The following is a 15,069-nucleotide window of genomic DNA, read 5'->3' on the forward strand; positions in this document are numbered from 1 at the left end:
CTGGGTATGTTCTTGTTTCCATAACCCACCGAACACCAACATGGATTACGGGATCTTTAACGTGCGTATTTGATCTTCTGCTTGCGTATACACACGAAGGGGGTTCAGGCACTAGCAGGTCTGCACATATGTTGACCTGGGAGATCGTAAAAATCTCCGCCCTTTACCCACCAGGCGCCGTCACCACGATTCGAACCCGGGACCCTCAGATTGAAAGTCCAACGCTTTAACCATTCGGCTATTGCGGCCGTCTTTCCTGAAGTTCAATTTTCAGTTTCAGTTTCTCAAGGAGGCATGTTTGCATTCAAACAAATCCATATACGTTATACCATATCTGCTAGGCATATGCCTGACCAGCAGCATAACCCAACATCTTAGGCCTTGAGGGCATGCATGTATATGTGTGGCTGCCTCACCTCTACACTCCATCTCGCTCACTACAATCGGCTTCCTGATCCACTCTGTTTACGCATACCCAGATTGAAATACTCGACTGTTGGCCGCCGTTCTTTTTCTGTCTCTGGACCTTGCATTTGGAATGAACTTCCTCTTTCGCTTCCTCTTCCAAGTTTCCACACTCAGCTCTTTCAAGTCTGGCCTTAAACCCACCTCTTCCTAAACTAGCCTCCCTTGCCTGCCTCTTCCTTGTCTTTAGTTTCTACAGTTTTAGAGTTATGCATGCGTGTGAATGACTGGTGCGAAAGCGCTTTGATTTGTCTCTGCACAAGATTCAGCGCTATATAAATACCATTATTATTATTATTATGTACCTATCAGAGTGGATTTCATCTACAGAAATGTGCCAGGGGACAATACTTATGTTGCCATGGGTTCTTTGTCTGTTCGTCAAGCGCATTTAATTACACACACTTAACTGTGACCCACTAGTGCAGACTCCAGCAGGGGTCTGACATTCCTGTCCTGTGCAAACTACTATCCGCCTATGCGGAGAAAACGAAAGTAGCTACGGCCGATAACCTCCCGGAAGTAGGTAACCTCCCCTGTGCCCCCCTGACTAGCGCCCTCTTTTTCCGGCAGCCACCATGACTCCTGTTCCTGTGCTCTTCATACGGCTGTTTTTTTCATATTTTCTGTCTGTCTGTTGATTCTCTGGCGTTCTTGTTATTTGTCAAATTATGTCTCCAACCAGGTCACATAATTATATAGCTCGATTGGGCGATCGCGCTAAAATTAAGGCGTGATCGCAATCGATTCGCTGACACTCTGGGCGCGTGATGCACTAGCAACCTTGGTTTATTGTCTCATCCAAATGACAAGACGCTCAGTTTGATTTTGCAGTCAAACTTGGGAGAAAGGCTGCGACAGGGTATTGAACACAGACCCACACAGACACTGTATTGGCAGATAAGCATTTTAACCGTTCTTCCACCTTCCTCCTTTCCAGGAGATCCACAGTACAGAGAGGGGTCACCTGTACCACACTACTTGCTTGAACATATATTCTTTCCATGATGTCTGGCGTTTTTGCCTTAAACATAACCCGCTTCACCTTATTTTGTTTCTTTCTAATTGGTGTACATTGATATTCAAATAGGTTTATACATTAAGTCATTGTATTGGCATGTCAAGAAAAAGAAATATGTACAGAATCCTTGAGAAGCTTTTTTTTTTTTTGGGTCATAGGCTTTGCTTTCAATCTCCTCTACGGGTTTCCACACTTGAAAAGCTTGCTTCAACAGAAAGCTCCTACGGTTGTGCAGCTAGATTGTTTTCACTTATCTCTGACTTGACAGATTTTAGAATTAGAAGTCAAGTCCCATCCAAAAAAGAAGAGAAGAGGTGTTTCAGAACTGCTTTGAGTGTTTCTTCCAGAGTTTAAAGGCGTAGTTTGTTGGCACCAGGATGCAGAAGGCAGTCAACCGTCTTGCCAGTTGTCTGAAACCTGGGGGCCAGATACTTCTGAGGGACTATGGTCGCTATGATATGGCACAGCTGAGGTTTAAAAAGGGTAAGTTTTCTACTTCTTGTTCTTTGAGAAGAAAGAAGAAATCACACCTTTTTTGGGGAGTTAAGAGTGTTTTCGTTTTGTTTATTGCTCATTTTTATCATATGTGCACACAAACGATGCACTCTCACAAACATGTACATGCACACACACTCAGGGATGTTAAAGATAGTTATAATATAGTCACCTCTCTGTCACTTTCCCTGTCAGTCATCCCACCACCACCTCGCACCCATGCATTCACACAAATATCACTTACAGTGAAAAGACGTTAAAGAACGAACGAACACAAAGGTTTGTTGTCTTTTTCCCCATGTAATATCACTAAATAGTGAAGAAAAAAGTTGTAAAGAAAGAACGCATGCACTCATACAAAGCAGTTGTGGATAAAAATGTTGACTTCAATCTGTTATATTATGAAAGATTTCCTCCAGCGTCAGATTTTGTTTCATGTTCTTTTGTCCATACCAGAGGAGGAATGAAGACTTTTTTTATGCATGTGGTGTAAAATCCCCTGTGTAGAAAAAAAGGTATATTTGCGTGGGCCACTTGATATCTAACTTGTTTCTCTTCAGCAATTTTGCATTGAATGTTACGTAATGGTGACAGGCTTGTTTTATTTCACTGGTTTGTGTGTGTTATTCAGGACGGTGTCTATCTGAGAACTTCTATGTCAGAGGAGATGGTACACGTGTGTACTTCTTTACTCAAGGTAATATTCCGGTATTGCAAGGAAAAACTGCACCTATAAAAAAATACTTTTATTCATTTTTATTTGTTTGGGTTTTTTTTTTTTTTAGGGATCTTGTCTTTTTCAGTTAACTCAAAGGTTAATAAAGTACATTTGTGTTTCCATGTATATGAAAAAGAGTAAGCACACAAAAAAAGACAACCGAGTGTGTGTGCACAAGAGGTTAGGTTATGGAAGAAATGTAGACAAGAAGGCATGCCATACAGAACATTCTGATACCTTTATGAATAACTTAGCTAATCCGAATGAATACCTTAGCCAGTAAGCTGTCCAGATTCCTGTTATGTTTCTTTTATTCAGTATGGTTATAACGTTTCAGTGATGTTTTATGCAGCACGTCTGTAAACATTCACCTATACAGGATACAAAACACAAGAGGAAAAAAACTTTGAACCCACTTGTGAATATTATTCAACAGCAAGAAAACTGTACTTGTGACTGCTGCTATCTTCAGTTGCTTTGAAGACTCTGAGTCAAAGTACACAACTTTCTCCTCTCCCAAGTGGGTTCAAAGTTTTTTTTCCTCTTGTGTTTCGTATCCCGTTTTGAAAGAACCCAGGCAGTCAAACTTTTTTTTTTTTTTAATACATATATATTGTTTCCTATCATTTCAGTGCAGAGGTAAGAGCACCATGTGATGAACAATGCGCACTGTTTCAGAGGAGTTCCGTTCCATGTTCCACGAGGCAGGCCTGGAGGAGGTGCAGAATCTGATCGACCGTCGCCTCCAGGTGAACAGAGGCCGACAGCTGAAGATGTACAGAGTCTGGATCCAGTGCAAATACCGCAAGCCTGTGAAAGGAACGTCCTCGGCAGAGCCGAGTTCTTAGCGTTGGTTCTGGTTGTCCATGTTTGGTATGATCAGTGCGTTAAGTTTTATATGTGAAGATGTGCGTATGCTCCGACACTTAAACTGGGACTGAAACTGTGTGTGTGGAGTGTTGTGTGTGGATGATGGCAGTTTGCACGTGCTTAGTGGAGTGATGACCTAGAGGTGACGCGTCTGCCTAGGAAGCGAGAGAATCTGAGCGCGCTGGTTCGAATCACGGCTCAGCCGCCGATATTTTCTCCCCCTCCACTAGACCTTGAGGGGTGGTCTGGACGCTAGTCATTCGGATGAGATGATAAACCGAGGTCCCGTGCGCATGTAAAAGAACCAACAGCAACAAAAGGGTTGTTCCCGGCAAAATTCTGTAGAAAAATCCACATCGATAGGAAAAACAAATAAAACTGCATGCAGGAAAATTTTTTTTTAAAATGGGTGGTTCTGTAGTGTAGCGACACGCTCTCCCTGGGGAGAGCAGCCTGAATTTCACACAGAGAAATCTGTTGATAGAAAGAAATACAAATACACACAGGCTCTTATCTACATGAATGAACTCGGGCATGCAACTTGACAAACATCTGAAGGAGCAGTGCGTTATGTGATATGGTTGTTGAAAGATTGCTGGTTGGAACTGCAGTTTGTATAAGCTGATGTTGCATGCGATTATGAATCTGTCTGCATTAGGTAAAGTACTTTAGTCTTTTTCCACGTGATATTCAGTGAATGTGATTTTTCACTGAAAGTGTCAGCAAACATGATTAAGTAATAACCGTTTGGCAAAAATTCAGCCAAAATGACCAGGCATGTGTGAACCGTCACCGATCCCTCAGATTCCGAATCCTTTGGGGCGCCTTTGAAGCTTTGTCAACCACCTTTCTCCAGTTCTCTCGGCCGCTCTCAGGGTGTCTCTCAGCTCCATGCCTGTCCACTCTCGAATGTTGTCCTCCCATCTCTTCCTTTGTCTGCCTCTTCTTCTTCCTCCCCTCACCGTGCCTTGTAAGATTGTTTTAGCAAGACCAGAGGAGCGTGTGACATGACCAAACCACTTCAGTTTTCGTTGTCTGGCGAGTGTTTGAAGGTCAGTATAAGGCCCGATTTCATTGCGGATGCGTCTGTTCACTTCTTCATTCGTGATGTGGTCTTTGTACGAGATGCCTAAGAGTCTTCGGAAGCACCTCATTTCTACAGCTCTTATTCTTCTCTCTAAGTCCACAGTGAGGGTCCATGATTCACATGCATGTAAAAAGATTGACATGACCAGAGAGCGCATCAGTCTGATTTTGGAACTGATGGCTATTTTTCTGTTTCTCCAGATGGGTTTGAGCTTGGTCATTGTGGCTGTGGTCTGGGCAATTCTTGACAGTATTTCTGGTTTTGATCCCTCGTCTGTCACGATAGATCCCAGATATTTGAATCTGTGAACACTTTCAAGTTTCTGGTCTTTGATTTCTGATGTGAAGTTGCTGTTTGTCATCACTTTTGTTTTTTCCCCCCCCGCTGATTTCCATACCAAATTTTGTTGATTTTTCTTCTAAGCGGTTCACTAAGTCTGTTAACTCTTGCTCGTGACCAGCTAATCCGTCAATATCATCAGCGAAGCGCAAGTTTGTGATTGTACGCCCTCCAATGCTCACTGTTCCTTCATGTTCTTCTTCCATGATTCTCTCAAGAAATAGATTAAAGAGAGGGGGAGAGCAGGCAGCCCTGGCGCACACCGACCGTCGTCCAAAACCAATCACCTATGTTGTTGTTGTTGTGAAACACTGCACTTGTTGCATTCTCATAGAGGCTCTGTACGACTTTGATTAGGTTAGCATTGATGTTGTAGAGGTTCATAGTTGCCCACAGTGCAGCATGCCAAACTCTGTTGAATGCTTTCTTAAAATCAATAAAGACATGATAGAGGTCCTGTTGATGCTGGAGATATTTTTCCATTATGAGTCTTATGTTGAAGATCTGCTCTGTTGTACTACGTCCAGGTCTGAATCCAGCTTGTTCTGCGATGATTCTTTCAGCCTGTGGTTTGAGCCTGTTCAGTAAGATCTTCAGCATCACTTTGCTTGGGTGACTGATGAGACTAATGGTGCGGTAGTTCTGGCATTATTGGAGATTGCCTTTTTTTTTAAGAAGTGTTATTATAAGGGATTGCGTCCACGCTTTTGGCCATACTCCAGTCTGCCAGATCTTGTTGCAGATTCGATGGAGTACGTCTATACATGGATCACCTCCTGCTTGCACCATTTCAGCTGGGACATTATCAAGACCTGCAGATTTTCCCAATTTTAGAGATAAGACTGCTTTTACAACTTCCTCTCTCAGTAAACTACATGAGGCGGTTTCAGATGACGGTGGGACATTCAGCACTTCAGAATCTCCAGTTGCTCTATGGGAGTATAACTCATCACAGTATTCCGTCCATCTGTTCATTATGTCCTCCTCTTCTGTCAAGCACTTTCCCGCTTTATCTTGTATGGTGGAGGTTCTTGTTGATTTTGTTGCAGTTAGGTCTTTTACCAGTTGATAGGCCTTCTTACAATCGTTTCTTTCCAAGCTGGTTTCTATCTCCTCACATTTCTCATCTATCCAGTTTTCCATAGCATCTTTCATTCCTTTCTTCACCTTTTTAGTTGCTTCTTTATACTTTCTTGCCCCTTCTGCACTCTGCTTCCGACTCTTCAGTTCTCTGCGCTTATCACAAAGCTCTAGGACTTCCTCAGAAACCCATGGTTTCTTTATTATCCTCTTTCTTCCAAGGAGCTCTTTTCCTGCTTCATTGAAGGAGTCATTGAACGTGATGATCATACTTTCCATTTCAATGTCTTCTTCCAGTGCCAAGAGGGGAGCAAATTTCCCGCCAATGTTTGCTTGGAATGATTCTAATATGTTTGGGTCCTTCAGCTTATCTAGATTGAACTTCATTCGGAAGCTTCCCCGTTTTCTGTTCTTTAAGCGTACTGCGAATGACATCATTACTAGCTAATGGTCGCTGCCGATGTCTGCACCTGGAAAGCTTCTGGTTTTGGCAATGTTTACGCTTGTCTGGAAACGGCGTTGTACCAAGATATAATCTATCTGGTTGTGGTATTCTCCCCCTGGGCTGTGCCATGTCCATCTCCTAGACGCTTTGTGTACTCCAAAGGTGTTTGTGAGTTTAAGATCATTGCACCTGGCAAATTCTAATAGTCTTAAACCTCTGTCGTTGGTGCTGTTGTTACAGTATCGCCCGCAAGTGCCTTTCCAGTCTTCATACGCATCTTCCCCTACCTTCGCATTCCAGTCTCCTTGAACTATCAAGATGTCTTTCTTTGGTGTATCATCAATAACTTCCTGAAGTTGGCTGTAGAATTCTTCATCATCATGGTCTGTTGTTGGAGCATATGCCTGTACGATTGTAATGTTGAATGGTGATGCTTTGAGTCGTATTGACATGAGTCGGCTTGAGATGGGACGGCATCTGCAGTTTCTTTGTGTGCGAGGATTCCCACTCCATGTCCATGCCGGTCTTCTCTGCCACTATAGTAAAGTTTATGACCTTCCTGCGTTTTTATTTCCCCAAAGTTTTTCCATCTCATTTCGCATAGGCCAAGGATGTTCCACCGATATCTCCTCATTTCATGTTCCAGCTCTTCCAGTTTTCCTGCCTCTCTTAAGGTTCTAACATTCCATGTGCCAATGACGATATTGTTTCTGGCACGAATAGTCTTAGTTGGATCGCCAGTAGCATAGTTTCCACTCCCGCCCTGGTGAATCCTGCCAGCGGAAGAGGCGGTCCTGAATCCGGGCGATGACCGATCCGGTATGATTCTTCTTGTAGTTGACATTTTCATTGGCGTGTCTTGGGCAATGTTGCATGGCGGAGCCCATCCCTCTCCATGCCAGACCACAGCCGTATTCCTCCTGCTTGGTGGCTCGCCCTGGTCTCGAACACAAAGCCGTTAAGTTCATCTTGGAACTTGTCCGCCTTGGCCGTTAAGTCTTCTTGAAGTTATGCCCAGTGATGCAGTGTTAACATCACCCCCTCACATGGTTTGGCACGCCTGCTGAGGCGAGGTCCCGGGGTATGGCGCTTGGAGCCAGCATGTGAGAGTTGGGGGGTGGAGGAGAACCAGTGCGCCCGTCCTATTAAGAAGCAGCAGCCAAGCTAACAAAGGTACTATCTCTCTCCAGAGCCATCTATAATAAATCCTATATCTAAAAGATTCATAAGACTGGCTTTTGTGTTATTCTCCACTTGACTTCATCTCAGGCCAAGTTACTTTTAATGTTCCACACTAACTTAGATTATGTATTTCTTGCACTCTTAAAAAAAGAAGAAAAAAAAAGAAGAAAGATTTATATATTTGTTTTTCTTACCTGGAATGTTCACCTTCAGTATCAACCTTTCACACACTTTTATCAAAAATAACATACATAATTAACAACAGCATTAACGTTTTTTAACCAAATAGTAGACTTTAATCTGTTTGACACACAAGGAAAAATTAAAAGTGCTACTAACAAGAAGCAAAAAGCAATAACACACTGATTAACCATAGAACAGGAGAGAACTGTGACCATTGAACATGGCCAATGAGGCACACAGGCTAACTGTTTGTGAAACGTCTCAGGACATGTTTACAGCTGTCTGAAAAGACATGTTTTCCATAGAGAAATTTTGTAGCCAAAAGTGGCGGTTTTGTTATTTGATAACTTTTACAGAGGACAAGCGACTTCAACCTCAGTGATAATGTAAACAATATCTGAGGCTCATCACACATGGAATTTTTTATAATACATTTGTTTTTTCAGTCCATAAACTAATAACACTTAATAAGGATGAAACCAGAACGTGGAGATTAAACACACGCTTTTACACTCACATGTTCTCTTCCCCCTCCCACCCCTCTCTCACACAGTTATATAAACAGGGATTTGCCTGTAATTCCTTTGGATGAGACACCATCACATGCAGTCAGTGCAAGCAATACAAAGCACCAAGCTGTTCTTAGTGTGAATCAGTAGGTAAGTTTCACTGGATCTGATAACAGAACACACAGTTACAAACCGAAATAGATTTTTTTTTTTTTTTTTTTTTTTTAAAGTGGAAATTGTTGCGCTGTGGTAATACATTCTAAAAAGAGGGCAGCAAGCTAATCTTGACCTGAAAGAAAACCTGTCAAGACTTGGAACACAACACAAAGCAATACAGTACAACAGTTCCAGTTTCACTGAGGTGTCGGGGTGTGTGGACAGATCCATATACGCTACACATCATCTACAGTAGAAATTAAAAAAAAAAAAAAAAGCAGCAGATGCCTAACACTCACATGAACCCAGTGTGCCTGTCAGGCCTTGAAAGTGTATTCTAAAGATACAGTACAACACAAAACTGTACCATACTTAATAGTACAGAACAATACAATGTGACAATGCAACGTTACACAGCACAATGTAAATAAAATAGAAAAGAACGCAATACAGCACGCTACAGGGCACAAGATACTGTCGTGTAATATAAGTAATAACAAAGCATGCACTGAAACACTGTTTTCCATACCATTAAAAATGTATCAGTAGCTGCTGCCTTGTCCTTTTGTTTTTCACTTTTGTTTGCATTGAATATTATGCTTTCTGGACTTGTCCAGCTATTTCATCTTTGTCAGGTATCAAACTTTCCAGTGTTTGAGCAATTATGGCCTCCAGAGACTTGAGACTGCAAGGTCAGTTTATCCTCATGTGCACATGCACACACATCACACACACACACAACTATCGATAGTACTCAGAAGTGGAGAATTCTTAAAAACAACAGCTAACATTAACTCTCTCCATACAAACGGCGAAAGAGATGACGTTAACAGCGTTTCACCCCAATTACCATCATCAGAATATTGCAAGCGGAAGGCTCTCATACTGAAGAGGTGAATGTTGACAAAGAATACGATTCTGACGACGGAAGCTAAAGGTTGGGTCATTCAGACACCGACTGTACATCCGAGGGGTCTGTGTAGAGGAGAAGAGAGGACTGGCCGTACTGAGTGAGTTAATGAGAAATGCTTAATTAAAACCGTACTGAGTGAGTTAATGACAAATGCTTATTTAAAAAATAAACATTACAAAAGCAAACAAAGTAAAGTTAATAATGAAAAGGAGGGATCCGGAAAGAGATCAGATTGTGGAGAAAACTGTGTCAAGCATCTTTGTAACACGAGTGATGTCATCATTCCAGATCAGAAATGAAATCGAACATACCAGAGAAGAGATAGTCATTAGTAATGGATTGCTGACCTTTCAGTTACAACAGGCATACCTTTCAGTTACAACAAGCAGTTTCAGTAGCTCAAGGAGGCATCACTGCGTTCGGACAAAACCATATACGCTACACCACATCTGCCAAGCAGATGCCTGACCAGCAGCGTAACCCAACGCGCTTTGTCAGGCCTTGAGAAAAAAACAAACACAAAACCCCCCCCCCAAAAAAAAACAAAATACAAGCAAACATATTGAACAGTTATTATGAAGCAATATAAAATGGTAACAACGGTAACACCAAACTTCATTTCCTGGTAATTTTTACACAGATTGGCTGAACAAAGGAATGGAATCCAACTGTTCCTCTAATTTTATGACAGTTTCAAAAGATGATAAAAATAACCACAACCCCCCACCCCCACCCCCTCAGAAATGATCAAATTCATCTGCTTGAGACTGATTCAGTGATACAGGCTGTTGAACACCAAATAGTACACCATACTCAAGAGTGCTTGACAAAAAAAAAAGTGTCACTCATGATTCCACATGCAGAAACAGTTCACATGATTTCAAATGTCTGTGACAGGCGAGGGTTATAAATATGAGCACACTCTCTGTACCCTGGTATTGAAGGTCTTTGGGAAATTTAAGCAACTGAAATTGTTTTTTTCCATTTTACTGTTTGCATACGAGATGAACAACAAAAAATAAGGATCTGACGCCAGTTTCTGTTATGAACTTTCTAACCCACACAAGTTTCACTTGGGTTTAATTTTGGTTCCTGTTAGTAAGGTATGAGGCTTGTGAAACAAATGGTTTATACCAAAAAAAAAAAGTCAGTGCATCCTAAGAACAGATATATTTTTCTTTACAAAAGTATTAAGATGTACAGTGAAAACATACAAAATAACCTTAATAAAGTAATTTTCCCAGTATTTTTTTTTTTTTTAAAGCTATTTTTGTCCAGCATCAGTGTTCACCAAGTGAAGGTTTTATTCTACAAAATAGTGAACAGGTACAAGGGAGAGTTTGTCAGATGTCTATATGGACAGCGAACTGGAGGTCAGGAAGTAAAGAAAGAACTGGTTATATATATATGTGTGTTTGCAGTACCTGATACCACTCCATCAGGTCTGTTTTTATTCAATGACAGAAAGCCGTGTCTTGCAAATGCACCATAAATGAGCAGTGACATTGAATGAGTGACAGTTTGGCATGACACACAAAATCTTAAGATTACTATGGGATTTTGTTTGTAATCGTTTCTATGTCTGGTTATATCATATGTATGGTTATTAAACAAAGCATTTAAGTATGTGTGTATGCATATATATTATATATGTGTTCATATGGATTTGCATAAATGGATACACACGTGTGTTTGGATTGTTTTAGACATAATATACAAAGTACAGCATGTGTGTGTATCGGTATGTATGCTTGTGCATATGTGCTTATACATATATGTGTAAATGGTGCACATATGAAAGTATCTCACATACACACAGATGGAGGCATGTGTAGGTTTCAACTTACAGAGAGGAGGAGTTTGTATTGTACTCCATGTTTGGTGATACATATACTTACCAGGTCAAACTGATGCAAACTAGGCCTATCGGTTTGCTCTGTTTGGCCAAATTTCGTGCGGCGAACAGTGAAAAGATGCCCCTTCTTGCCCGGTCCGCTCTTAGCCAATCAAACGCCTCTAAAAGCTATAAGCGCTGAATCATTCCTTTCAGATTTCAGTTTCACTTTCTCAAGGAGGCGTCACTGCGTTCGGACAAATCCATACACGCAACACCACATCTGTTGAGCAGATGCCTGACCAGCAGCATAACCCAACGCGCTTAGTCAGGCCTTGAGTGCATGCTTACATATTTGCGTACCTATGAAAGTGGATTTCATTTTACGTAATTTCGCCAGAGGACAACACTCTCGTTGCCATGGGTTCTTTTTCAGTGCGCCAAGTGCGTGCTGCACACGGGACCTCGGTTTATCGTCTCATCCGAAAGACTAGACGCTCAGTTTGATTTTCCAGTCAAACTTAGGAGAAAGGGCGAGAGCGGGATTCGAACCCACACCCTCACGGACTCTCTGTATTGGCAGCTGAACGTCTTAACCATTCTGCCACCTTCCTCCTTCTTTCTTTCTTTTAGTTTCCTTTCAGAATGTCTGTTTACCTGCATGTGAACACTCGTTGAGAAAGTAATACATGCTCACACTGAAGTCTGTTGCTGTGAGCATATACAACTTAGCAGAAAAATTCAGGCACTATGTGGAATGAATCTGAATTTTGGGGGGTTCAGCAATTAGAGCTAAGTTTCAGTAGCTCAAGGAGGCGTCACTGCGTTTGGAAAAATCCATATACACTACACCACATCTGCCAAGCAGATGCCCGACCAGCAGCGTAACCCAACGCGCTTAGTCAGGCCATGAAAAAAAAAAAGGTGAATAAATAATAGATAAGCTTACATAAATAAATAAATAAATAAATAAATAATAATTATAATATAAAAAAAATGTAGTAATAATAATAAAAAAAAGAAAAAAAAAAGATAACAATGATGATAAATAAGCAAATAAATGTCAAAGTGACAGTTTGTGGCTAAAGTTCAACAAAAAGCTGTCATTTTAGTTTCAATACAGTGTTTTTAAGTTAACAAGTAGTAAAGAGTGGTAACTCTGTTCATTCACAAGGTACACAACTTCAAAGCAATGCTGTTCATCTGGCATACAGGTAAATAAAAGGTATATTGGAACAAACCCAGACCCTCAAAAAAAAAAAAAAAAAAAAAAAAAAAAAAAAGGAAGTGGCAGTCTTGTCCTTATGTTTTTAGTTGATTAATTTGAGTTAGTGTCAAGTAATGGAGGTTTTGATTTGACATCTCAAAAAACAGATTTCTGGCACTATTCCTAAAGAGTGATTTGTATTTGGGTCTATGAATGTAATCATGAAATTATCGGAGACTGGGTGGGAGGACAATTATTGGTGATACGTGTGGGTGTGTTTATGGGTGCTTGTAAGTGCATGCACAAACGCATGAATGAACATGTGTGCATGCATGTTTGTGAGTATGTATGTGTTCATGTGTGTGCTTGTACGTATGTGTGTATCCTTGTGTATGTATGTACATACCAGCCGAGTGTCCGTTCATGCACATGTGCATATAGTAGCATTATCGAGCTGCTCTATCCAGTCAGCACAGTTCCAAACAGTCAGGCTGGTATTGTTGTCAGGCACACGGAGTCATCGTTGTGGACAGGTGATCAGAAGTCAGTTCTGCATCCAGGCACGTATTTAGTTTCGTTGTAGTTTGCGTCTACGTTGCTTATCAGCGCCTCATAGGGCTCCTCCGTGCGCAATGTGTCTCGCACCTGGAATTGATGATCACACGCATTTGCATGCATATGTGTGCGCGCACACACACACACACATGCACGCACACTCGCACACACACATACACAGACACACAAGCCCACACGCCGCTCTCACACACGCATGCATGCACACCCCCCCCCCCCCCCCACACACACACACACAAAAGTATGCATCAATCCGATAACATATATTGGTGAAGGATACATGCATGTTAACAGGACACATAATTATTTGTGTGTCAACAACAAGTCAGTTTATAATTCTCACCTTTTTCTTAACACTTAGATTCTACAATTCTCGCACTGTTATGTAACTCACCACTTGAATCAATTTCCCTCCTTTTATGTTTCACGAAATTGTGTCATTCTTCATCTTAAGTACCCCACCCAAACTTCCACAGGCAACACCTAATATATTACAGACAAACGCACACAAGCAAGTGCACACACACACGCAAAAGACACCGACACACACACAACAGTGTGCACGAGCACATGCACTTTCGCACGCACACACACACAACCGCCCCCCACCCCCACCCCACATCCACACACTACCACCACCAATCACAACCACCACTGACCACACTACCATAACCCATGCTCCCCTTTCTCACACACATGCGCGCGCGCACTGCACACACACATGCACACATAAACATACGCACGTGCACACACACACACACGCACGCACCTTTTCGGCTTCCATGAAGACACATACACAAACACACACACACACACACGCACGCACGCACCTTTTCAGTTTCCGTGAAGACGCGCACACACACACACACGCACATGCACCCTCCCCCCCCCACACACACTACCCCCACCCCTCCCCCCACACATACACCCCTCACACACACACACACACACTCGCACATTGCCCCCACCCACAACCCCTCCGAAACACACACACACACACACGCACCCTTTCGGCCTCCCTGAAGACCCTGACGAGGTTCTTGCCGGCCAGTTTCATCAGATCCTCTTCAGTCCACCTCCGTTTCAGCAGTTCAGCGAACAGGGCGGGGTAGGTGGACACGTCCTCCAGGCCTACCGGCAGTCTGAACGACACACACAAGGGAACAGGGTTTCACACGACCAGACTAACTTGATGTTGTCAGTAAAAGAAATTAAGTGTATCGTATTACTCAAGAAATTAACTTGTTAAGTGTATTGTATTGTACTGTATTGTGTTGTGTTGTGGTGTATTGTATTGTACTGTACTGTGTTGTACTGTATTGTATTGTACTGTATTGTATTGTACTGTATTGTACTGTACTGTACTGTGTTGTGTTTATACTTATTTGCTTATTTGTCTGTCTGTCTCTTGTCATTGTCTTTTTTTTAATTTTAATAATTTGTATTTTATTTGTTCTTTTCCCGCATTTTATTTTATTTTATTTTACTATATGCTTATTTGTTTGTTGTCCGTTTGGTTATTTGTTTGTTTGTTTATTTATTCATCTGTTAATTCAATGATGGCCACCGTGACAGAGGAGCACCCAAGAAGAGATACAAAGACTCCTTGAAGAAAGCTCTCGGTGCCTGTCACATTGACCATCGCCAGTGGTCCGCAGTAGCCGCTGATCGAGAGACCTGGCGACGCACCATCCACCAAGCTGTCTCCTCCTTCGAAAACAACCGCAGGGCCAGCCTTGAGGACAAACGCAGAAGGAGGAAGAACCACGACGCTGCAGCCGCGAACCCAGACCAGACTTTCCCTTGCAACCACTGCGGCCGACTCTGCTTTTCCCGCATTGGCCTTGTCAGCCATGAGCGTGCCTGCATCAGACGTGGACAACGCCCTTCCTAGATCTTCGTTAGCGAAGCCAGGCCATGAGTAATTCAATGATGTATCCATTTATTTGTTTATGCACTCCCCCCCCCCCCCCCCCCCAAGGCCTGACTAAG

General features: G+C 42.2%; 2 protein-coding genes across 7 annotated transcripts in view; one reads left to right on the plus strand and one right to left on the minus strand.

Moving 5' to 3' along the window:
• The window catches only part of LOC143293879 (tRNA N(3)-cytidine methyltransferase METTL2-like), a 34,742-nt gene extending 24,569 nt beyond the window's left edge, over positions 1–10,173 (plus strand). For all 4 annotated transcript variants that reach the window (XM_076605207.1, XM_076605210.1, XM_076605208.1 and 1 more), the window contains exons 7-9: positions 1,863–1,969; positions 2,613–2,678; positions 3,378–10,173. In XM_076605207.1, the coding sequence (XP_076461322.1) occupies positions 1,863–1,969; positions 2,613–2,678; positions 3,378–3,547 (343 nt within the window). In that variant the 3' untranslated portion in view covers positions 3,548–10,173. The remainder of the gene's footprint in view (positions 1–1,862; positions 1,970–2,612; positions 2,679–3,377) is intronic.
• Positions 7,970–15,069, minus strand: part of LOC143293881 (dipeptidase 1-like) — a 58,354-nt gene continuing 51,254 nt past the window's right edge. For all 3 annotated transcript variants that reach the window (XM_076605212.1, XM_076605213.1, XM_076605211.1), the window contains 2 exons: positions 14,084–14,219; positions 7,970–13,149 (listed from right to left, as the gene is read on the minus strand). In XM_076605212.1, coding sequence (XP_076461327.1) covers positions 13,042–13,149; positions 14,084–14,219 — 244 coding nt within the window. In that variant the 3' untranslated portion in view covers positions 7,970–13,041. The remainder of the gene's footprint in view (positions 13,150–14,083; positions 14,220–15,069) is intronic.

Source organism: Babylonia areolata, chromosome 19, assembly GCF_041734735.1.
Source record: "Babylonia areolata isolate BAREFJ2019XMU chromosome 19, ASM4173473v1, whole genome shotgun sequence".
NCBI lineage: Eukaryota > Metazoa > Mollusca > Gastropoda > Neogastropoda > Buccinidae > Babylonia > Babylonia areolata.